General features: G+C 56.0%; 1 protein-coding gene across 1 annotated transcript in view; it reads right to left on the minus strand.

Moving 5' to 3' along the window:
• Positions 1–3,847: 3,847 nt before the first annotated feature.
• Positions 3,848–25,243, minus strand: part of ADGRG1 (adhesion G protein-coupled receptor G1) — a gene marked incomplete at its 3' end in the record, with an annotated part of 31,790 nt that continues 10,394 nt past the window's right edge. The window contains exons 2-14 of the mRNA XM_079723724.1: positions 16,612–16,706; positions 15,698–16,117; positions 14,005–14,137; positions 13,053–13,200; positions 12,283–12,414; positions 11,816–11,932; positions 11,547–11,592; positions 11,185–11,288; positions 10,276–10,394; positions 8,063–8,331; positions 6,870–6,978; positions 5,391–5,659; positions 3,848–3,978 (exon numbers count right to left, since the gene is read on the minus strand). Coding sequence (XP_079579850.1) covers positions 3,848–3,978; positions 5,391–5,659; positions 6,870–6,978; positions 8,063–8,331; positions 10,276–10,394; positions 11,185–11,288; positions 11,547–11,592; positions 11,816–11,932; positions 12,283–12,414; positions 13,053–13,200; positions 14,005–14,137; positions 15,698–16,117; positions 16,612–16,672 — 2,058 coding nt within the window. The 5' untranslated portion in view covers positions 16,673–16,706. The remainder of the gene's footprint in view (positions 3,979–5,390; positions 5,660–6,869; positions 6,979–8,062; positions 8,332–10,275; positions 10,395–11,184; positions 11,289–11,546; positions 11,593–11,815; positions 11,933–12,282; positions 12,415–13,052; positions 13,201–14,004; positions 14,138–15,697; positions 16,118–16,611; positions 16,707–25,243) is intronic.

Consider the following 25,243-nt stretch of genomic DNA (forward strand, 5'->3'; position numbering starts at 1 on the left):
GCAAGTTTCTCACGAGGCATGGGGAGAACTCATGCGACGATGCCTGTGGAATTGCTCAGTCAGTGGGCGTGGCCATTATTATCACTATCATGATTATCATGATGGTGAAATTACCATCACCATCACCAGCGGGTCACGGGTGGCCCAGACGGGAAGTGAGGCAGCAAACACATATGGGGTGCAGTATGTAGGCAGGGGAAGGGCTGACCACCGAGGCCCCCACTGTGGTGGCCCCTAGGAAGCCACGTGGATGAGGCCAGGGCCCTTGGCTGGCTATCGAGATCAGAAGGTGAAGGGCGCTCCGCCACGGAAGTACATCATCACCAGCATCCGCTCTCGGGGCCACACGGTCAGAGCTGGCCCTGCCTCACCCTGGGGTCTAATGGGGACCCGCCCAGCCCTGACTGGCCTCTATTTCCCCTTCCTCCCACACAGTGTCCAGACAGGACTCAGTCTCCTGCTAGGCCCTCTGGGCCTGGGGAGGGTCAGGGCCACTCATGGGGCCTGGGCGGCAGGTGGGAATCTGACATGGGCCCCAGGCACTTCCTCTGCAGGGCAGGCTGGGAGGGTGAATGCCCCTCCTCCCACCCAGCCGCATGTCCTGGCAAGGGGAGAGGGTGGACGGCTTTGTGAACTGTGATCTGCTAGGCCCACCACTGGAGACCCACCCAGCCCCTGGGCCCTCCAGAGGGGCTCATGGATGCCTGTCTGTAAAGAAGAGCCTGGAGACCTGCAGACCAGGCCCCAGATCGTGTGCAGCACACCTGAGAAGACAGGACCGGGGACTGGCAAAGTGGCAAGGGAGGGTCCGGCAGAGCCAGAGGGAGGGCCACCTCTCCTGGGCCCCACGGGGGCTGGGGATTGGCCTGGGGCCACTTGGAGCCCTGGGACCGCTAAAGTCCAGGGGAAGCCTTCCCCTTCTGCCACCTCCCACCCCCAGCTTGTCCACACGGCTCCAGGTGGGCACCTGTCTCCAGGTGCGAGGCCTCCAGTATTCTGGCCAGGCCTGGCCAGCACTCACACCCTGGCCACTCCAATCCATTTCCCACTCCAAAGGGGAAACAAACCTGGCCACGTCCTGGTGGGAAGAGTGGTCCTATTGTCCAAAGTCCCACAGCCCAGAGAAGCGCATGATAAGAACCATCAGGGTCAAGGAGCACCACGGAGCTGTCAGGTGGCCCATGCAGGGCGGGTCACGAGAGGATGGGAGCCGACCCAGCACCCCAGCCCCACTACCTGAGCTGCCCTCGGAAACAGAAACCAGGTGTCAAGAGAGTTCTTTGAAGTGGGAGAATTTGAGGGGAGTCCCACCTGCCCGGGGGAGGGGGCTGGGTCCCTTCCTTCCCTCTCTGAGGATGGGGGAGGTATCCCCTCAGGTCTAGCCAAGTGATGGAGGTCCAAGAGACCCGAGAGAGGTCTCTGAGAGCAGAGCTGGCTCTGATCCCACCCAGCTGCTCAACCGGGACACTGTGGGGAAGGTTTGTCCTCTGTCCTCAGGGGTTGGGGCACAAGAGGAGCCCACCACCTGGAGAAGGTGGAGGCAGAGGCCAATGGAAGCAGCAGGAGGAGGGGTTGGGAGAGAGGCAGGGGCAGGGGGTTCCCACGTGCCAAGGTCCCTGCAGGTCCCCAAAGATCCCACATTCACGCTCATCACACCACTGCCAGCCCACTCCTAGCCACCAAGGCCCTTCACACCCCTCCCGTCCAACTCCAGAGAGTTGCCTCTTTCCCCAGCCTGCGCTCCCCCCGGAGCAGCCAGGAGAGGAGGGAGGAGACTGCAGGGGCGAAGTCTCGGGTGTGAGCCTGGGCTGGACCTTTAGACCCGGACACAGAGAGCCGTGATGGAACAAGACTGCTCCCATAACTGAAGGGGGACAGAAACTTATTTGACCTGCCTCACCTGTGTCACAGGATGGAGAGGGGAAATTTGCCAGGACAAGTTTGAAGGCAGTGATGGCAGAAAAGCCCAGTCATTTCATTCTTGCAGCCCATCCACTTCACACCGGTCAATAAACTGGTTACACAGGTCCCACGACCGGCCAAGGGCTGAATTCAGCCCTCAGACTTGATTTCTTTGACCAGAGAATACTTTGGAGTAGCCAAGTTTTTTAAATCAGGGGATTTTACACCAGCACCATCTGGATTTCTTATTTGTCATAAAAGGCAGGCAGTCTGGCTACACGGGCCTTCATCCCTCGGAGTTGGCGACCGGCTGCAGCGGAGCAGCAGCTGCATTCTCTGTGTGGGGCTCGTAACCTTCAGTTCACCACAGACCACGCGCAGCTCCCCCAGCACTGACACCCAGTTGCCATTCCTCCCCCAACCTGTGCCCTGACAACGTTTCCAGCAGATGTCTTTCACACGTGGCCCTCTTCTCTTGTTCATGTTTCCTGATTGGCCCCCACGTGTTTTTTATCATTGATTCTTAAGAGAAGCACAGAAAAAAGCTCAGAAGGAAATTCTTGCCGCGGTTGGTTAGGCGATAACAGCTGATCTTTATTTTTTCTACGTACTCTTCTACAGCTTCCAAATTCTCTACGATGGACATGTACTTCTTTTTAATATGAAAAGACAAATGAACTGGTAATTACAAAGAAAATCCTCCCCATCTTTAAGGCTGAGAGCCAGATCAAATGCTGCCTCCTACAGGAAGCCTTCCTGGAGTCCCAGCCAGGAATGAGGGCTCCCCCAACTCTGTGCCTGTACCTCTAAGAGTTCTTGTCTCATGCATGCCTCCCACATTAGACTGAGAGCTCGCAGGGGAAGCGACCAGATCTGGCCACCTGTGTCCAACAGAATTAACCGTGATGGGCTGCGAGGTGTGCTCGAGATCGTCTGCAGGGGTTCTACGGAGCATGTCAGGCTCTACAAGCATCACCAGGGGAGGCGTGTCTCAGGCTTTGGAATGCTGGGGTGGAAACAAATTTGGACTGCTACGTTCCACAGTTCTTGCCACAAGAGGGCTTCGGGAGAGGCTGCGGGCCCCTGTGAGGTGTCGGCTTGGCAGTGGTGAGCTAGGGTGATGCAGCTGTGGAGAGGCTCAGATGGGAAGATGGGCCTAGCCCAGCCCAGAACGTTTATACTAAGCCAAGTCAGGGGCAGGCAAACGCCCATGCAGTAGATAAAGGTTTACAGCAGGCACCAGGTAGCTCTTGGGAACCACTACCCAAAATCCAGCATTGGAACTGGGGACTCCGGGCTGTGAGTGGAAGGCTAAGGAGGTCCAAGGAGAGGGAGGACCAGGAAGGGGAGAGGGAGGGCTGGGGAGGCTGACAAAGGGTGACGTCCCTGGGCTCAGAGGGCCAGCATAACGACAGCACAGCTCCCTCCCTGGGCTGTCATTATGCTCCAGGGAGGGAGTGCTCCTCCTCCAGGGGTCTGGCTCAAGGGTCTGGCTCGAAGCTCTGCCCCAACTCATCTTCCCTGTGGGCCATCCTTAGATTAAAATGACAGGGGCTACAGAGTGCCCTCATGGTGATCATCAGAGACAGAACAGCTATGGCACATTCCTGTCCTGGGCTGGGCCACAGGGCCAAGGATGCTACCAGCCTCCAAGGTCCAAGGCCTGCAGATTCCAGCCATGAGGGCCAGTCCAGTGGTGGTGCATTAAGACCAGCCTTCAGTCCCATTCCTGAGCCCCCTGAGCTGGACCCAAGAGGCAAGTAACCCCCCGGCCAATTCAGAAGGCCCAGCTTGGGAGTCTGGCTGCCATGGCAACAGACCCATCCTTCTGAGGTCCTTGGGCCTTCTCAAGTCTCCGGCTAGCTTGGCCTGGCTGCAGGGGCCGCAAGCAGCAGTGAAGAGAGACCGCAACTCTGCTTCCTCACATCGGCGGGGGGCTGGCGGCCTAGATGCGGCTGGACGAGGTGCTGCCCGAGCTGATTGGGAGCCTGGTACTGTCCGAGCTGCTCTTCAGAGGGGAGGGCCCACCCCGGGCCTGCAGGCGCATGGACCAGTACCAGAGGAAGATGAGGAAGCCTGTGGGGGCACAGGGCTCAGAGGCTGGGGGCAGCCCCAGCCCAACCCCACTCCCTTCCTTTGACCCAGATCTGGCCCCGCCCCTCCTCCCTGCACAGGTTCCCCACACCGATGTGATCCCAGGAGCACCTACTATGCGCCAGGCACTGGGCAATGCCCTGTACATCATCTCACTTTATTCTCTCCATGTTCCTTGAGATCAGACCTCATCATTACTATTCTATGTTACAAATGAGGAGACTGAGGCCTATGAAGATAAGGGGCTTGGCTGAGCCAGGAGTCAAGCAGCAGTGGTCAGGCTCCAGAGCCCACCTGCTTAAGTACCACGTGATATGCTCCTCCCCAAATCATAATACTGTGATTTATTAATAGCTCAGTAAATGTGTGAATTTATGGGCAACACTTATAATCCCTACAGAGTCCACTTCACAGATGAGAAAACAAAGACTCACCTCCCTCACACACCACTCCCACTGCATGGGGACCCCATGGAGGACCTGCCTTCCCTGTTTTCCTGCCCAAGTCCTCCTCCCTACCCAGCATGGCCGAGAACAAAGGTAGGTGTGTGTGTATATGTGTGTGTGTGTATGTGTGAGATGTGGGGGAGCAGGAAGGGACCCTGATGGCATCCAGCCAGGCCCTCCTGATCCAGCCCGTCTGCTCCTCTCCCCTCCCCCCGTCCCCCTCCCCCCACTCACTACTCCTTAGCCCTGTTCCTCCTCACTCTTCTTCCAACACATAACCTAGTTCTAGCCTCAGGACCTTTGCTCATGCTTCTCCCTCTGCCTGGAGCACTCCACCCCTAGACCAGGTCTCCTCAGCCTGTAACGTGCACTGCATCCCCTGGGCACCTGTTACAAGGAGGATTCTGACTCAGCAGGTCTGGGGTGGGCCGGAGTCTGTGTTTGTAACAAGTTCCTGACAATGCTGAAGCTGCTGGTCTGAGAAACACACTTGGAGTGACGGGCCCTTGATCGCTCCATGGCTGGATCCTTCTGTTGTCTTCAAACGTCTCCTCTACAGAGAGGCCTCCCTCCCCCAGGTGTCCCCCACCCAAGCTCAGACTGTCCATCACATTACCCACTATTACTTCCCTCCTCGCCTAGATGCCCTTTGATGTCTGTGACCTTGCTTGCCACACTTGGTCTTCCCAGTAGAGATGAGCTCTGTGGAAGCAAGGCCCTTGCCTGACCAGTTCACAACTACAGCACTAGGGCTTAACACAGGGCCTGTACATTATAAGTACTCAATAAAGACTTGTCAACTATGGCCTGGATGCCCCCATTTTACGAATGGGAAGGCTGAGGTCCAAAGAAGGCCCTTCAGGTCATCTGGGTCATCCCTTCCCTGGTCTGTTCTCTATGTATGGGCACCCTGCCTGGGCCAGGGGGTGGGGTTTTCTCCATGCCTACCTTGGAAGGAGGTGATGACACTGAAAAAGTAGAGGACCACAAGCTGGAAGGTGCCAGAAGCAAAGGAGAAGAAGACCAAGGCCCAGGGCAGGCCGAGGACCAGACTGAGACCCAGCAGGGTCAGCACGTGGGGCCACTTCTGGGCGTGTGGGCGCAGCCGCAGGATCTGCACCACCATCGTGCCCAGCATGGCCATGTTGAACAGAAACACCAGGCTGAAGAGGCCCAGGTTGGTGACGTGGCTGACCAAGGAGTCCCGGATCCAGCACCTGTGGGCAAGGGCACGAAGGCTCATTGCAAGGCTGGGCTGGCACGGTGCTTCCTGGGCCATGGGCAAGCACCATAGTGAGCCCGAGTACAGGGCAGCTGTTTTAAATACCACTCACTCAAGGGCCAAAAAGTCACTCTCCTTTATTCCTTCTCTGTAGTCAAGAGAAAGACTTAATTTGGCCCTAAAACTTTTTTTTTTTTTTTTTGCAGTACGGGGGCCTCTCACTGTTGTGGCCTCTCCCGTTGCGGAGCACAGGCTCCAGACGTGCAGGCTCAGCGGCCATGGCGCACGGGCCCAGCCACTCCGCGGCATGTGGGATCTTCCCAGACCGGGGCACAAACCCATGTCCCCTGCTTCGGCAGGTGGACTCTCAACCACTGCGCCACCAGGGAAGCCCCCTAAAACGTTTTTAACACTTCTAACACTTGCTAGTCTCCCTTTTCAAAAAAAAGCCAGACTTTTAGGAAACCAGGGTTTCCTTGTTCCTGTGTTTGCTTTCATGACTACTCACTGTTTATGACAAGTAATGCTTATTTCCCATTTATAGTTGATACAATTTTTTTAAAAATACATTTAACAAGCCAGATGATTTAAAGAAAAAATTAATCAAATAATAATACAGATGGCACAAAGTGAGGCAAAAATCACAAGGTCATGATGTAAAAAACTGAAATTTTCAAAACATTGAAGGAATGGAAAGGGTTCCTTCCTAGCTTAGGGCTCAGGAGCCCTGGATTCTAGTCTGGTTCAGGGGGACACACAGGCCAGGCCACCACCAGCCTGGGTGAATTAGGTGAGTAGAAGAGGACTGGATTTCAGCCCCACTCATCCCCCAGCTGGGTGCCTTTGAGCAGTGTGGTGTGGATTCCTGCCTTCTCTGGGCCTCAGCCTTTCCATTTTTCCATGGGGAAGAAGATAGAAGGGTGCAGCAAAGGAACATGCTGGAGGCTCAGCTCTCCAACCCATACTCCCACTTGCAAGTGGGGAAAATGAGGCCCAGAGAGGGGCTAGGACCTGTGCACGGTCATCTGGCAAGTGACTGGCAGATCCAGGCCCGTTCTCACCCTCCCTGAGGAAAGGGTCACCCCAATACCCCCAGCAGCTTGGCACCCAGCAGTCTCCTGGTCAGCGTGACCTGGGCCCAGGCTACTCTCTGACCTCTGCACCATGAGGCCCACCTTCCTGCCCCCACTGCACAAGGCACTCACATGGAAGGGTAGATGACACTCTCTGGGGTCCTGTGCACAGCTAGGATGATGGGGCCATAGTTGTTCACATCCACCAGTGCCACCAACGTCACCAGGAAGATGGGGAAGCCTGTGGGCAACAAAGCATGGAGCTCCATCTCCCACCCTCTGAGGCCTGCCCTCCCCTTCCCTCTGGTGAGACTTCCTCTCAGACCTGTGGTCCCAGAGCTTACCCAGCCCCATCTGGGGCAGGTCCTCCAAGCTCGGACCCACCCTTCTCCTTTCCAGTTCTGGTTTCTCATAAAGGGAGCCCATCTCCCCTGACCTTACCCCTGCACCCTCAGCATCCTGGGGCCCCCCAGGGGAAAGGGCCTGCAGTTCCCTGCTGAGGGGCTGGCTGTCACAAGGAGAGACTGGAGGAGCAGATAGGACATTGGTGGGGTGGAGGACAGTTCAACAGGGGACATCTAGAGTTATACCCCGAGGGGATGTCTGCCCTGGGCCTTGACCTTGTCCATGAGGTGGAGATTGAGAGCTCCCTGGAAGGGTTGCCCACCACCAAACGCCTGGATTTTGACAAAGAACCAACTCTGAAGGAATTTCATGTAAATCAATGAAGCGAACCAAGAAAGGGCCAAATGAGAAACACGGGAGGAGCAGCAAGTTGGGGTCGGGGACATGTGGAGGTTGGTGGGCCTGTGCAATGTTCAAGGACTTGTGGTGTGTGCCCCTGGGCCTCCAGGTCTGACAAAAGAGAGGTCTGGGCCACAGGTGAATTGGGTTGCTGTTGGCCAAGAACAAATACCAGAGCCACGGGGAACCCGTTACCTGAGGTTCATGGGGATCCACAGGCAGGGCCACCACGAGCCTGGGTGAATCAGGTGAGGACTGAATTACGGCCCCACTCATCCACAACTGGGTGCCTTTGAGCAGTGCACAACCTGCACATCCATACATGGTGGCTCCGTCTGCAAACCCCACTTGTAAAAGAGTGAGAGATGTAGAGAATATGTAAGCGTTTCTTGGGGACAGGGCTCATCACCTCATCTTCCTAAAGAGGACCTTGACCTAGCCAAGGTAAACAACCCCTGAGGACGGGTGAGTGAAGGAAGCAGTGAGGGAATAGTCAGAGGGGTAGGTGGAGAAGTGGAACCAAGTGCCCATGTTTTGCCAGAAACCAAGAGGAAAACGCAGGTCCCCCTCCACCAACTTACCCCAGCCCACGATGCCCAGCTTGAGCAGGTAGCCTGGCACATAGGTGCCGAAGACCTCGACCACGAGTCGGTAGAGGTTGTAGCCCTCGAGGCCCATCCAGGAGAGGCAGGCAAGCAGGGAGAAGTGCAGAAAGATGGCGCTGGCGCGGCAGGCAGCCTCGGAGCCTGCCAGGGCCACCGGCTCACTGAGCAGGAAGCTCACATCCAGCAGGAAGACGGCCAGCAGCAGGTTCATGTGCACCTTGATGGTGTAATCCCTAGACTTCCTCCTGCACAGGTGAGGGTGGAGGTGCGGCAGGCAGGGTCACTCTTGTGGCCAGCGTGGGAAGGCAGGGAGGTGGGAGGTGGGAGGTGGAAGGTGGGAGGTGGGAGGTGGGAGGTGGGAAGGCAGGGAGGCAGGGAGGCAGGGAGGCGGGAGGTGGGAGGTGGGAGGTGGGAGGTGGGAGGTGGGAGGTGTGCCCGCCCACCCCTCCTCCTCCAGGCAGCCTTCCCAGGCTGCCTGCGCACGCACACACGCACACACGCACACACACACACGTGCGCGCGCGGCCTCCCGTGGCTACAGCTAGGCTCTGTCCCCGTGTACCTTCCATGTGTCCAACACCCACAGGCTCAGGCACCGTGTGTGCATTTAATGGCAGATTTAACCAAGCACAGTGAGGAAGACAAATCAGCCACTACCATCAACCAGATGCTCCCAAAGTCAGAAGGGAAAGACTGGATTTTTTGCTGTTTTGGAGAATCCATGCCACCCATGTTCTGTGTCTGCCTGTCTGTCTGCACTACTGTGCATCTGTGAGCCCATGCTGTGTGGCCTGTGTCCTTGAGTTTGCAAGTCTGCGTGTGCACGTCCTGCTCCCATCCCAAGATACTGTGTGGTACAGGGCACTGTCAGCCTTCCTGTCCCCAGCCTTTCTGTCTGCCTGGCATCCTCCACTGCCTGCTCCAGAGAGTGCAGAAGAACACCTACCATCCTGGATCCCCATGCCCACCCTACCCCCTAACTTGAGGCACCACCTTAGGCTGGCCCCATCCCCCTCACCCTCAGTTTACTCATCTGTGAAGTGGGAGGACGGCCCCCCTCACAGGGTTGGGGTGAGGGTTACACTGATACAAAGCATCTGGCACAGATAAGGTGCTCAGTCCCTAAGGGTTCCTGTCCCTTTGTCCTGGGGCACTTTTGTGATCAATGGGCAGGTGCTGGGAGGGGCTTGTGCCCTCACCCCCAGCTCTCCACTCAGCCTGCCAGCCATCCCTCCTCATCGCCTGCTCCAGCCCCACCACGTGTGCGGCTGTGGCCACGCCTTCACACGGCTCTACCCTCCCCGGTCCCCGCAAGGACAGTGAGCACACTCCAAGAGTCTTCATTCTACAGTAGAACTAAGGATGTCTCCCTTCTACCCGGACGGGTCCAGGGCCCAACTACAGGTGGACCTCAGTTTAGGCCAAGCCCAGCACTGACAATCCAGAGCCCACACACAGCCGGTCTGAGGGTGGGTGGAGGTGTTCATCACTCCACTGAAGGCGGCCCCTTCTCTCAGCAGGCACCCAAACGACTGGGGTGACACACACCTCCATGGAGCCAGGGGGTCGGGCCTCAAAACAGGCACTAGGGAACAGGGGCTGGAGAAAAATCTGGAGGCTCTACCTGTCCACAGAGGCCACTGCCAGGCAGCTCTGCTAACCCGGGCCTTGTGGGCCTGGAGCCAGCCTGCTTCTACCACTTCCCTGCTGTGTGACCTCAGTCAAGTCACTTACTCTCTCTGAGCACTCTTCCATAGGGCCCTTGTGAGGATGAACCAAGTTCACGCATGTAAAGCACTTAGAACAGTGTGTGGCATGTGGGCCGCTTGATGTAAGTGTTCACCATTATCATTACCATCACTGTCATATTATCATGTGCCCCCAGCGGTATCACATCTGGCTATTCAAAGACAGGAATCTAGATTCTTATGTCAACTCTCCCAATTTTAAATGCTGGCAGTTAATGTAAACTGGAAATGCTATGTTACCCAAACACCACAGATCTGAGCAGGAAATGCCACCCCTGGGGGTCAGCTGGCTGCACCTCCCAGGGCTTCCACGACTATACACACGTTTCGGGGTCAGTCAGGCCAATCTCCAGGGTGGGTCTCCCTCATTGTGGGGTCCCAGCCCGGGGGCCTGGAATGGAGGTTCTCCCTGCCCCCTTCCCTCTTGCTCCCAGGTCCTACCTAGAGCAGAGGTAGGCAGCGATGGTGAGGACGCAGGCCACGGCGGAGATGACACAGCCCACGTAGGAGAGGACGGTCAGGTAGTGCTTGTGTATGGCGTCCACCTCCGCAGAGGTAACCTGGATCCACGAGGCAGGGCAGGGCTGGCCTCAGTGCCCCCAACTCGACACTGAGGGTTTGCCCAGATGGAGGTCTAACCCGTGGTCCCTGGACGGCCTTGGGCGTCTATGAACCACACCTGCCCCACAAACTGAGCAGAGTGTGGTCCCATGAGTGCATTTTTCACCACATTCTCAAATGGATCCCTGTCCCACCAAGGTTAAGAACCCTCCACCAGAGAATCCCTTTTCTGTCCTGGCACTAATTATTTTTCTGTAGCATTCAAAACAGAAATAAGTTTCCTGGGAGGCAGTGAGCTCGCCACGCCAAGAGAGCTGGAAGACCACTCCGGTCCCTCAGATGCTAGGGTCCTAAGATTTGGGGAGAATGAGCCTAGGACACAAAGCTTCTGAGATCTTGGGGGCACTGAAGTCCATCACAAGGGCCTCACACTGGGCCTCAGCATCCCCTTGAGGGCTCTTTAGAAACATACTCCTGGCCCCACCCCAGCCCTGTGGAATCAGAATCCTAGGTTAGGACCAGGAACCTGCATTTTTATCATGCACCAAAATTTGGAAATAAAGAACAAGGGCTTTAGACACCAGCTCTTTTACTTACTACTAGCTGTGTGAACTTAAGTAAACTGCCTAACCTCTCTGAGCCTCAGTTTCCCTATCTATAAAATGGGACAACAACAGGAGTCACCTCGGGGCTTGTTGTGAGGAATGGATGACATCTATGTGAGAAGTGGCAGCCACACAGCAAGAACCCGGCCTGTGTATGGGAGCAGGGAAGGAGGGGGCCACGCACCATCAGCACTGCAAAGTAGGTCAGGTGGTTGCAGAGGCAGGACGTCTGCGTCTCTCTCCTGATGGTCTCACAGCCCGCATCGCTCCAGCTCCCCGGGCTGCTCACTGAGGAGGGGCCAGCATGGGGCTCTGAGATCAAGCCCAGCACCCCAGCACCCCACTCTACCCCACAAATGCACGACTGCATCACTCTTCTGAGCCTTTGCTCCCCTCAGCTGATCCCTAGCCTGCCGTCACTCCCTCTTCAAAGCCCACCTTCCTCCAGGAAGCCCCCCTTGATTAACTCCATCTCCCCCACCTTCCAGGACCCCCTGGTACCTGCCTCCAGGTACCTGCTCAGCTCAGAGGCCCCTCCACACTCACATGTCAGGTCTTCAACCCAGAATACACACTGTAGAGTCACATTCTTCTGTAGGGACAAGAAAGAAGGGGAGTGGGTCTCACGACAGTCTACTCCTTTCCAGCCAGGCTGAGGGAGTCAGTGCCAGGGCCCCACCCCTTTTGTACCTGACTGGCCGATGCCCTCAGCCAGTCAATCATTTTGTTAAAGACAAGTGATTCAGAAGAGAGGGGGACAGGAGGACATGGACAACGGGGACCCTTGTGTCCTTGGTTGCTTTGTTCACACTCACCGGCTGAGGCTGGTGCTGGAAGGTGAGCACCATGGGCTCCGAGAGGTTGGCTACTTTGGTGTTCTGCACGACAATACCCAAGACCTTCTCCCCCAAGACCTGGCTGGAATTCTTGTCCTAGGTATATGGGGTGGGGGAAGAGGGTAGGGAGGGGGCTCAGGACTGAGAAGAAAAGCTCAGAAGTTCCCCAGACCTTCTAGACTCCTGTCTCTGCCTGGCACACTGCTCCCAGATTTTGAGTCTCCCTCTGGAAAAAATTCTTGCAAGGGTAGTCATTTACACCATAGTGAGAATAACTCTCTCCCAGGTCTAAATCTCCCAGGGAGATTTGCACATTGCTGTCCGATTTCTGACTTTAACAAGGACTCTTGGAGGAAGGGGCTGGGCTCCATGCCTACCCTTCCATCTCTCCGTCAGACAGAAGCTGCTTTCCCCCAGGGGTGGGCCCGAGGACGACAGCCCCATACCTGGAACAGCGCTTGGCTGCTGAAGTCCACCAGGAGGAGTCTCTTCTCAGCCTCCTGCCTCTGGCCCTTGGTCTTCTGAAAGAGCTCGCGGGGCAGCAGCACCGAGTACTCCAGGATCTCACTCTGCTCCCCCTGCAGACCAGAGTCCCACTGGGGCTCAGCCAGAGGTGGACCTCCAGATCCCCTCCACATCCCCCCAGCACATGCCTTCCTGGACGCTACCATCTCTAAGCCCACCTCCTTCAGGAAGCCAGGCCTGACTCAGGACAGCCCTTCTCACCCCTCCTTTCCCTGGCACCAGCGCTGGCTGGGGTACCTTGTCGTTAGAGCCCAGGGCCCCAGGGGCAAATGGGCCTGGGAGAATCACATGGTATTCTGGTGTCTGGGCTTCAGACACTGACCCTGCCTATGGCTCCCTGGTGTGCTGGGGGATAAGAAAGGCAGGGTGTGTAGCCCTCTGCCCCCAACTAGGCCCACCAAGGGCAGGCTCACAAGAGGGCTGCAGGCACAGGCATTTTGGTGTTGGTTGTCTGTCCACAAGGATGTGCCACAGGAGCCCCCTGTGCAGGGACCAGGTCCCTCCCCACCTCTGTCCCCACCACTGTATCAGGAAGGGTCCTCAGTTCCACCAGGTAGCCGCTGACTGAGGTAGTCTTTGGGCCTGAGGCCTTCCTCATCAGCACACATCTGGCTCCCGGAGGCCCAGAGGAGGGGAGTGCTCATGGCCTCCACATCTGCTTCCTGCCCTGGCCACCATCCTGACCCCTGACCTCCCGCTGGGAGTGGATGTGCAGGTCCTGGAGGCTGGCTGTGGGCTGGAGCTTCCACACCGTGGCGTTGACCAGATCTTCCTCAAAGGACACCGTGTCCCCTGTGAAGCTCACAGAGGTCAGCTTCGACTCCAGGCTCTGCAGCTGCCTGGCAGTGGGGAGAGAGGGTGGGTGACTGCTGGGTGTGAGGGGCGGATCCAGGCGGGCAAGTAGGCAGGGAGACAGAGGGAGAGGAGAGATTCAGGCAGATACACAGGAAAGAGTGTGGGGCAGACAGAATGACCTGCGGGGGTGGCAGGGAGGAAGCCAGAGCGTCAGAGCAAACAGGGAAGGAGGGGGGTGGTGACCTATCCTTGGACTCGGCCACCAGGTTGTGGGCCCAGTTCTGCCTGGACCGACCCACTTTGTGCAACGGAGCAGCCCTACCCATCTCTGGGCCTCAGTCTGCTGAGCTGTAAAATGGGTCAATCCTTTTCACTTTATTGGTGGAGAGGAGGGCTTGGGTGCGGCTGACTTGGGCTGGTGGGTGTGACATTTTTTTTTTTTTTTTTGCGGTACGCGGGCCTCTCACTGTTGTGGCCTCTCCCGTTGCGGAGCAACAGGATCCGGACGCACAGGCTCAGCGGCCATGGCTCACGGGCCCAGCCGCTCCGCAGCATGTGGGATCCTCCCGGACCGGGGCATGAACCCGTGTCCCCTGCATCAGCAGGTGGACTCTCAACCACTGCGCCACCAGGGAAGCCACGACATTCGTTTTTAATGACTCAGGCAGGGGAGGGGCTTGGCCTCCCAGGCTGTATCCCAATTCCTCCCGGAGAAGATGGAAAGATGAGAACATTCCAGTCCCAGGGGAGGTTTCCATACAGCCGCCCACTCCAGGTCCCTGCCCTGCCCTGCCCGGGTCTGGGGGATGCCTCCTCCTTCCCCCTCACACACTGGGACCCACACTTACTGGCCCGCGGGGGTGAACGGGGGTCTCCTTGAGCTCTTCTGGGGATGCTTCAGAAACTGGCTGAGCCGCTGGAGGTCCCTTTTCAGCTCACATGTGTCCACCGAGGCGTTGTGGGAGGTCTTCAGGGGAGGAGCTGGGGGAGAGGGATGGACAGACCCACCAAAGGCTGTTGAATGAGGCGCCCGGCCACACTCATTGCACACTCATTTAATCCTCCTGTGATTCTGAAAGCTTCTATCCCCATTTTATGGAGGAGGAAACTGAGGCTCCAAGAGGTGCAGTTGACTCCCCCAAGTCACTCAGAGCTGCAGCCAGCCAGACGGGGCTCTGTCCTGTGGAGGCCCCAGCAACTCCAGCCCCAGCAGGGTAGGCTGGGACACACCTACCCAGACATGCTTCTGACCACACACAGGGAGCTGGGAGGGCCAGTTCCCCAGGGCCAGCCAGGCCCCCTTCAGGAGGAGCTGGGGGGGTGGGGGGCTTGTGTGGTGGCTCCAGGCCCTCCACCTGGGTACCGTGCACCCAAGGGCTGCAGACTCAGGCACCTCTAGGGCTCAGACGGGACTCAGATGAGGTAGGCAGATGGGAGGAAGGACATGTGGGAAGGGGGCATGCCCTATGCCAGCAAGGAAGGCAGGCCCCGTGGTCCCATCTGAATTTATAAGGCAGAAAGCCTGATTTTTAGGTCATTTGAAAACCCTGGCTCATGTTTTCAAAAAACTCTCTACAGACCAAATAAGACCAGGCCAGATCTGTTCTTCAGGAAGTCAATTTGCAGCTATGCTTGACTTTGCCCTAAACCCTCCCAGGTTGGGTCAGAATCCCAGCCTGGGGGCGGGGAGCCCCATCTACCGCCCCGGCCCCTGTCTGTTGCCCTGGGCAGCACCTGGGCCCACTGCTGCCACCCCCCAGCATTTCCAAGGGGCCAGAGCTGCTAACATATTCAATGCCCTTTGCCCCCACACCTGGCAGCCCTGCCCCAAACTGGAGCTGCCTTAAAGGCCCCAGAATCAGGGAAATCCTAGACCCTGAGCAGAGCCTCCACCTCCTTCGGTCCACCCCCTCCTCCCTGCCCCCACTCAGCACTGAATAGAAGGCAGCGGCCACACCACACCTGTCACACCCTAGCCAGACACATAGTCTGCACACCTCAGTGTCAGCCTCCAGCCTCACTGCTTCCTGACCTCTGACCTCTTGCTCTCCCCTGCACCCCTGCCCTCATCCTCTTATGCCAGTCAGCTGCTGGGTTCAGATCCTGCCTCCCTCACTCACTAGCTGTGCAACTTTGTGCCTCAGTTTCTCCTCCGAGAAATGGGGATAAACAATCTAGGTGATGCTGATGAAGCAGAATTTTTCCTCCGCCTCCTGACCTCCAGTCCCGTCTCTCCATTCTCTCTGCTCCCACCCTGTTCACTCCTCATCTTCCTTTACCTGGACCTTCCCCGCAGCCGCTGGATGGCACTTCGCCCCTCCGCCCTCACCCCTACCTTCCCACAAACCTCCCCAAAGCACACTTTGGATCACACTCTTCCACTCCTCAGACACCTTCCCTGGCTCCCCACTGCCTGCGGACAGAGCCCCTGCTCCCTGACCTGACATTCGGCCCAGTCTGCTTTAACCCCGCTGTGCATTTTGCCTTCCCCGCCTCCAGGCCTTCGGCCAAGCTGTTCCTTCTGCCTGGAAGTCGCCTTACTGTGGAAGGAGAAGATGAAGCCGGCTGCACTGGGCAGACTGGTGTTCTGGGGGCTCCACCAGGAGCTGACAGAGGTGGCGAACAGTGGGGCCCCCTCGGCCAGGCTCTCCTGATGCCGGAAGCACAGGAGGTCAGAGGCTTGGTTACTCAGCACGAAGTCGCTCTTGCCGTAGCGAAGATGCAATTTCCCAGCATGGCGGTTCCAGTAGAGGCAGAAGTGGTAGAGGCCCCTGGGATGAGGGAATGACCTAGGAGCCAGATGGGCTCCAGGGAAGGGCGCATGGACTGTGAGGGCCTCCTCAGTGTTCTTGATGGAGATGTGCAGCTCAGATGTCCGCTTATAATGGAGGCTGCTGTTCTGCGTCTGGTTCCGCTGGCCACAGAAGCGGAAGTCTTCCCGGGGGTCCCCGCCACGGGCACCTGAGGAAGCAGAGACTGCAGATGGGACTCTGGGCCCAGGGGCAGGCTCTGGGCCCAGAACACAGGAGCCCAGTGCCTAGGACCCACACACATTCCAAGGACCTATACCTCAAAGGGTCTCCAAAAATGTGAGTCTACCCTATTCAAAGATTATTGGCTTCAAAATATGAAAAGAACAAACTCAAAATCAATAATAATTTCAAAGACAAAATAATATTTTAAATAGCAATAAAACATTTAATGAGGCCATGCCTGCCACAAACAGTTGTGCAGGCTGTGTACTGCACAAGGATGCACTGGCTGCAGAGGTGAGTAGGGCCAAAACCCAGTCCATGTTCCTTTTTCCAAGGTACCATCATCCACTGGCTAAGCTGTGTCCTCAGGCCTCTGCCTGCCCAAAGGGGTTAGTGTATGTGCTGGCAGCTGACCTAGACATCCTTAACATAAGGATGGTATTTTAACATAAGTCCTAGGGTACCTCCAGGAGAGCCTACCTGGAACCAGGAGCAGACCCAGCAGGAACGGCACTGTCTGCAGCAGCACTTGGGCAGCCATCTTCGTCCCCAAAGTCACCCTGAGAAGTCACCGCCTGAAAGAGGTCAGGAGTGTTGGCTTGAGGGCCTGACCCACAGGGTGGCTGTGCCAGCCCTGAAGAGGGAGAAGCCAGGGTAGCGTGGATGTGGGATATGAGGTGGGGAGGCAAATGTGGAAACAGTCCGTGGACCTCCCCAGAGCTGCCAGGAGCTGAGCATCAAGAGGCAGTGGCTAAAAGAAGACATACAAATGGCCAACAGGCACACAAAAAGATGCTCCACAGCGCTCATTATTAGAGAAATGCAAATCAAAACTACAGTGAGGGGCTTCCCTGGTGGCGCAGTGGTTGAGAGTCCGCCTGCCGATGCAGGGGACACGGGTTCGTGCCCCGGTCCGGGAAGATCCCACATGCTGCGGAGCGGCTGGGCCCGTGCGCCATTGCTGCTGAGCCTGCGTGTCTGGAGCCTGTGCTCCGCAACAGGAGAGGCCACAACAGTGAGAGGCCCATGTACCGCAAAAAAAAAAAAAAACTACAGTGAGGTATCAACACACACAGGTAGAATGGCCATCATTAAAAAGTCTACAAATAACAAATGCTGGAGAGGGTGTGGAGAAGAGGGAACCCTCCTATACTGTGGGTGGGAATGTAAATTGGTGCAGCCACTATGGAGAATAGTATGGAGGTTCCTCAGAAAACTAAAACTAGAGTTGCCATAGGATCCCGCAATCCCACTCCTGGGCATATACCCAGACAAAACTATGATTCAAAAAGACACATGCACCCCTATGTTCATAGCAGCACTATTCACAGCAGCCAAGATGTGAAAACAACCTACATGTCCATCGACAGAAGAATGGATAAAGAAGATGTGGTACATATATACCATGGAATACTACTCAGCCATAAAAAAGAATGAAATAATGCCATTTGCAGCAACACAGATGGACCTAGAAATTATCATACTAAGTGAAGTAAGTCAGACAAAGACAAATACCGTATGATATCACTTATATGTGAAATCTAAAATATGACACAAATGAACATATCTATGAAACAGAAACACACACACAGACATAGAGAACAGACTTGTGGTTGCTAAGGGCGGGTGGGGAAGGGATAGATTGGGAGTTTGGGATTAGTACATACAAACTATTACTTATAGGATGGATAAACAACAAGATCCTACTTTATAGCACAGGGGACTATATTCAGTAATCTGTGATAAACCATAATGGAAAAGAATATGAAGAAGAATATATATGTATAACTGAATCACTTTGCTGTACAGCAGAAATCAATACACTGTAAATCAACGATTCTTCAATAAAATAAAATTAAAATATAAAAATTTTAAAAAATTAAAAAGAGGCAGTGGCTGAGTTCAAGTTCCAGCTCCACCTCTTGCTCGCTGCATGACCCTGTAAAAGGGTCATGGAAAACAGGACGAATAATAGTACCTCCCTCCAGATCCAGCAGTGATGGGGTAATCAGGCTAGAATTAGGGGGGAGAGGCTCCCCAGCACCACCAGGAACCACCCCAACCACGCTGCCCCCTCCAGGCCTGAAGAAGACACAGGAAAAGGGGGCTTGCAGGGCTCTCCTCCTGGAACGTCACCATCATCATCCCTAAGACCCAGCTCAGATGTCACCTCCTTCAGGAAGCCTTCCTCAACTCCCTCTACAGTCAGTCCTGGCCTCCTTTGGTTCTCTATGTCTGTGTGTCTGTTTCTGTTTCATAGGGTCCCGTTATCCAACTCTAACGGAGGTGCAGGATGGTACATCCCTCCTCCTGATGCCAGCCAGGGAGCTGATGATCCATGTCTGTGCACAGGGCCTAGTGTGCACGGAGGTCGCTGGGCTGGTGTACAATGAGGGAAATGGAGTGAGGGATCAGTGCAGCCACAGCGCCCTCTACAGCCAGGGGATAGAGGAGACAGGCACTTCCTGTTATGGCCACCAGGGGGAGCCAGTTCCCAGGGCAGCTGGAAAGGCAGGGGGACGTCCCAGTCTGGCCGGGATACATAGTGTGGCCCAAGTCGGGGGAGATCCAGTTCCCCTCAGCCCCATCCTCTTGTAGAATGCCCGCCCCCAGCTTCTATTAGCTGAGTACCTACTACCTGCCAGCCTGTGCTGACCCACCCTCCTCACCCCTATACCTGTATTAATCTTCATTCCAACCCTGTGAAGTCAGCCCTACCATTGGCCCATTTCACAGACAGGGAACCTGAGATCCAAGGAATTAAATGACTTGCCCAAGATTGTTCCAGACACCAAGGGCTTTCCCTGCCTGGTCAGGACTGTAGTGCCTGGCAGGGAACCTGCGTGCCTGGTACTTATAGAGAGATGCTGGGTGGCCTGGCCCTCCCCACTGCCAGCTGGCCTTATGACTGAGCTGGGTGCTGGCAGTCATGAACAGCCATCCTCATCCTGTGAGGAACTACATATGGCTGTGGTGACAGATGCAATCATCTGCCACAAGCCAGACAAAAGGAAGCCTGGCAACCATGGGGCATGAGAGGAGTTTGACTTTGGGAGGAAACCAAGGAGGGCTTCCAGGAAGAAGTGGCTTTTGGATGGAATATTTAAGGGCAGCATTAAGTGGAGGGGTGGTCCATGCAGGAGTTCACTGTCTCCTTCCTGGGCTGGGCCTTCCTTGAACAAAGCTGGCCCCCTCAAGCTAGAGCCCATCTCCAGTGTCCCACCATGTGTAATGGAACCCCAATTTCTAGGGCCTGGTCAGTCTAATCATTGGTTAGTTGGGTTCATCATCCTGCCCTGGTGACATCACAAGACCCCTGAGAGGAAGGATGTGAAAGTGTTTGGGGGAATGGCCACTGTTTCCTACACTGTGATATTTAAGGTTTCACTCTGAGTCCTCTCTGAGCATTTTGGCTCCTTTTGGGTTTTTTTTGGTTTGTTTTTTGGTGTTTTTGTTTTTAGGGAGAAGGAAGGATTTATTACTGCTGCAAGTAAGGAGAACACTGGGGATCTTTCCAAAGCAGTGTCTCCCATTTTGGCTCCTTTTGAAACTGCCACTCCAGACCAATGAAAGGAAATCCAGCATCCAGGGACAGAAACATGTCTCTCCTGGACCCTTTCTCTTTCCTTTTGTCTGCTGGTCGCTGTCACTGTCTACATCTGATCCCCAATCCAAATGACACCTCCTCCAGGAAGCCCCACCCCGACCCCTGCTTTGACCCCTGCTTTATACTTCTGAACTCAGAGCTCACAATCACTTTGCAAATTTGGCCCCAGTTCTCCTTCTTACGGCATTTGGATTCAAGGCCCAGAGAGGGCCAGTGATTTCCTGACATCATACAGAAAACAAGGATGGAGCTGGCCAGAATCCATGCATCTCTCCGGCCCACTGACCTTCAAAGTGAGCTACCACTATCGGTATACAGGGCCCAGGACAGGGCAGAACCACCTGCTTTCATCAGTCCTCCTGGATTGATTCCTTTGAAAGCAAAAAGGTGGAAACAGGCAGTGAGCTCCCCATCACTGGAGGGATACAAGTGAGGCTGCACCACTGTGAACTACCATGATTCCAACAGACAGAGATCAATGGCATGACCTGACATTCCTGGCTCATCCCCACTCTACCTTGGCGACTTGAATAGCCACTCCAAGGTGAACAACTCTAGTCCTATGGACATTCTTGGGATTTGAGGGAAGGGACTGCCTGGCTTCCTTTAACCCACCCTTAGTAGACTCTGGAGGCAGACTGTCTGGGTTCAAATCCCAGTCCCCCTACTCAATAGCTGTGTGTCCTTGGGCTAGTTACTCACCCTCTCTGGGCCTCACTCTCATCATCTGTAGATAGGAATAAAAATTGAGACTACTGCAAGGGTCGTTGTGAGAATTAAATGAATTGGTACCTGTAGAGGACTTAGAGCAGGGCCATGCACACGGCAGGCACCATAGGTGTCAGCTAGATAGCTCTGTATCCTTCCTGACCAGCTCATGCCTGCCCCTCACTCAACCCCTGGGCCTGTCACAGGTTCCTACTCCACCTTCCCTCCCACCCTCCATGTAACCCCCTCGGGGCCCCCACAGCCAGCTCAACTTCCAAAGCACCTTGATGGGAAATTCTTAAAGCATGAAATTTCCTTTCTGGGAAGACTGAAACCCCACCCAGAAAACTTCCCTCCTCACAGCCTGGAACTGAGCCTGTTCCCAGAAGCCTCTAAAGGACAGGAGAGCTGAACTGGGGCACCATCTACATTATCATGAAATCCTCAGAGCCACCCTGTAAGGCTGGTCCTACTGTTTTGCCATTTTACAGATCAGGAAGCTGAGACTAGGGAAGGGCCATCTGTTCTGAGATCTCCACCAGTGGAGCCAAGACACAGAACTCAGTCTCACCCTAGAGAACTCCTTGCAGAGCTGGCACTGTCAGTTTCTAGAGATGCATGCCCCCCTGGCTTTGGGAGACCCCCAAAGAAAAGGAGAGAAAAATGGTGGGGCCGGGGTCAGCCAAGACCACAGGCAGTGCAGACGACTCCAGCCTGGGAGAGAGGATTTGGGGGGCCAAGCCCCCTAGGGATGCCCCCATCCCCCAGCTCCCCTTCTGGAGCAGCTGCCCTTGACCTCAGGCCTTCCGTAAACACAGAGAACAAAACAGTCTGGCCCAGCTTGACACAATGGGGGCCACCATCACAGAGTCCCCAAGGATCCAGGCAGAGCGGAGGGGACCAGGGCTCCTTTAAGCCAAGACTCCCCGGATGCCCATCCCCAGGGCTGGCTGGGCCCGGGAGGAAGGGCCCCGGCTGAGCAGGCCCAGCCCTGCCCATCCTCGTGGTGGGGGAGAGGGAAACAGGCAGGGGACCCGTGGCTCACTTTCTCCCACCGGGACCTGAGTCACTTCCTCTGCCATCCGTGTAGAGCCACGAGTCACCACTGGCTCAGTCCAGGCTCCTGGAAAACCCATTTCCTCAGAGGATGGAGGTGGAAGTTGAGTGGACAGGACCTGGGCAGCTCTGTGGTTAACTCTTCCTGGGCAGGCACCTCCCCAGGAAGATGACCTGGACCCCCATACCTTTCCCTCTCCTGCCCGTAACATACACTGTGGACCACAAACTTATCCACCCCCTGGCCAGCCTGTCTCTTTGTCTGGAATGCCTTTCCTAACTCCATGACCCAACTCATCTTTTGAAACTCATTGAAGACATGCCCTACCCATGAAGCTTTGCCTAAGTGCCCATCTGCCATCAGAATTAACTTCTGTGCTGTTGGTGGGGCTCAGGGAAGGGGACCGATCATGACCTACACTCAACCCTATGTGCCCCCCTTTGCCATGAGGAGTTAATATCAGAGGTGCCCAAACCCACCCACGGGTCAGAACCAACTGAGGAAGTTCACTAAAATGCAGATTCACAGGCCCCTGCACACTGAGGGGCAGATGCTACAGGTCTGGGGTGGGGCTCGGGAGTCTGGCTTTAACAGGTGTCCTCCGCGGGCTTAGAGCCACTGGCTTACAAGGCTGGGATAACACCAGCAGCCCTGTTTAACAGAGTCAGAGGCGGGTAGGGCCCTGCCCCAAATCACTCAGATGGTAAAAGGTTGGCCCTGGATGGGGTCCAGGGCAGTTTGCCTCCCGCAGTGCCTCTTCTCAACCTCACTAGTGGTGAGGATGCATCACCACCCTGGCTGGTTCACCCAGCATTTAGCAGGGTGCCAGGAACCTGGAAGGAGCCTCCCAAAGCACATCTGGGCTCAGGAGGGCGTGGGTGGGGGAAGGAGCCCCTGCTTGAGTGGGTCTTCAGGTGTGAGCCTGGTCTTGCCCTCCTCTGGGGGGGAGGGACAGTAGAGAGAGGACCCAGCTCGGCTTTCCAGCTCCAGCCCCCATCCTCAACTGCTCTCCAGTGGGGGGAGGGGAAGAGGGGGCAAAACGGAGCTGCCGGCTATGCCCCTCCCCCGAGCCCTGGGCAGAGGGCCTTAGGAAAGAAGGATTTGGCCAAGAGAGGGGCTGGCGAGCGTGAAGTCCGTGAGGGTAGACGCACGCACGTGAGCGTGGATGTAGGTGTGCGTGCACGTGTGCGCACCGCACGTGTGGGAGAGTGAGGAGGAACGTTAGAAGAGAGCGGAGGCTCTACAGCAGGTGTTTCCTCCACAGGAGTGGTGTCGGGGGTGGAGAGGACTCTCCACCGGCCGTTTCCAAACTCTTTTGTAAATGTCAATCTAACTTAGAAACACCACGTACCCAACAAACAAAGGAGGTGCCCCCATCAGACCCGGTGGGACCCCGGACCACGCCTCACACCCAGCCCAGCCACCAGCCTCTCAGCAGTGCCCGTGGCTCCTGGCAGCACAGCTGGCACACATGGAGCCCATCTCTCCTCCCTCTCGTCCTGCTCTGCAAGCCGGGTGACCAAGGCCCCAGCTAGGTGACCACACAGAACTCCCCGCAGGAAGGGTGTTCTGGCCTGGCTGGGGAAAACAGAGTGACCTCAGGTTTCAGGAATTTTTCTACAATAAAAGAGAATAAAAATTAAGCTAGCTGCCTGCCTGCAGGGGCTGGCAGATGCCAAGGCCTGGCCTGCTCACTGCCGGGATGGGTCCCACATTCGTGCACCAGACTCGCTGGAGGGCTGCCCCGCCCGCACAGGGCCCACCACCCCACGGCTTCTGGTCCAGCCAAGTCCCTGGGCCATGGCTCCCTCTGCGTGCCCAGACAGGCCCTGGCCCTGCGGGGAGACCGGGGAAGGGGAGGAGCGGGGCACCTGCCCAGGTGAAAGGACGCTGGGTTCTCTCGGAAAGTCAGCTATCCACAGCCACCCACCTGGTGGCCTGCTTTATCTGGAACTGGAGTGTTTGCTTAAGAGGCCTCAGAGAGGCCAACTGACAGTCACCAGAGATGAGCCTGGCCTTGAGTGTTCCCACCTCCAAAGCTCTGCACACACCAGTCCTCCTCCCTGGGATGCCAGCCTTGTGACATGTCTGTAAAGGTCCCCATACCCTGGGCCTCAGGCCTCCACATCCTCACCCGACTGCCCCCCACACTCCAGCCACGCAGTGCCTGGAAGAACACCAGATGGCAAGTGGGAATAAACAGAGGTCTGTCTGGCACAGTGAAAAGGGCCCTGGAATCCAAGAAGAAGAGTGAGGGGGGTGACAGTTCCCGTTCAGCAAGCCTCACTTTGCGCCCGGCACCGTGCAAAGCACTTTTCCCAAATGATGGTTCAATCCTCACCTTACCTCTGTGAAACAAATGCTATTATTGCCCCCACGTTAAAGACAAGGAAACGAAAGTCCGAAGAGTCTAAGTGATATCCAAGATCACAGAGCAAGTAGCCAAGCCAGGATTCAAACTCCAGTCTACCAAATCTCAAAGCCCGTGCTTTTAGCCATTGTGGCCTCCGGAGTCCCTTCCTTCCCTTCTCTGGGGCTATCTCCCTGATTTTACCAAGAGGTAACTTTGCTAAGCACTTCCTAAGAAGCTCTACTTCCCAAGTTAGAGGAATACTGCGGGCCCTACTTGGTCTTGTGAATTAACACATCAAAGGCTCTGATAAGTCCTGCTGAAAGAAAATGCACAGAGCTTGGTCAGGCTTAGTTTCCCAGCCCAATGTGATGGTGCATCCTCTTTTGCAGGATACCTGTTACCAACATGAAGAAAAGAGCTCTCAGAAATCTTGACACCACATAGAAAAGAAGCCTGTCAGCATCCTCCCTCCCAGCCTCCAGCCCCCTCCCCTCCCCTCCCCTCCGAGCTGTCCCAGAGGCCATTAACTAGCATGAGATGGGCTGCAGGAGCCATTTAGGCTGTGATGTTCCCGAGGGCAACTCATCACCATCTTTGACACTTCCAGGTGAGAGGTCCTGGGGGAGCCTGGGTTATATTCGGCCCCATCCCACCTCCCTTTGGCCGGCAGCACCAGCTCTTGGGGAAAGGGGCGCTACCATCCCTGTTTCCAGACTGGCTATTCCACTAAAGTCAGCCACAGTCACCTCAAGCAGCTGAGACACTTAGAATGTTGGGACTGAAAGGGAGGGAGGGAAGGGGAGAGAGAAAAAGAAAGAGAGAGAGAAAGAGGTGATGAGGATGCAAGGGCTTCTAGGAGCTGAGAATCAAAGCCTTTCAGAATCTGAGTGTGGATGGAAAAGACCTAGAACCTCAGGGAAGAGGAGGGATTAGGAAGGGTCCCAGGTCTGGCCCAGTCTGGAGTGGGGCTCAGACAGCAGGACTTCTCACGAGCAGTCCCGGGACAGTGGCACCGGCCCTGCCCAGCTCCACGCCCCTGGGGCAGCCTGCAGCCCACAGCCAAGTCTCCCCACAGCCCTCCCCAAGAGGAGCAGCTCAGGCTGGACCCCAGGACACTCACCAGTCAGCACCTGCCCAGGGAATGCAGACTCCCAGAGCAGGGGCAGCATAGGGTCCAGGACCAGCTCCGCAGCTAACTGGCCCTGAGACCTTTGGACCAGCCTGTCCCCTCCCTGGACCTCAGCTTCTTCCTCTGTCGAGGAGGTGACTATGATCCCTGTCCCCTGTCTGTCTTCTCCATAGCCCAGGGCCTCAGGATGCTTCCAGGGAAGGGCAGGGCTTACCTCCCAGCTGCCAGCAAGGGGAAAAGAAGATGCTGGCCATCTCC

This window comes from Hyperoodon ampullatus (genome assembly GCF_949752795.1).
Source record: "Hyperoodon ampullatus genome assembly, chromosome: 18".
NCBI lineage: Eukaryota > Metazoa > Chordata > Mammalia > Artiodactyla > Ziphiidae > Hyperoodon > Hyperoodon ampullatus.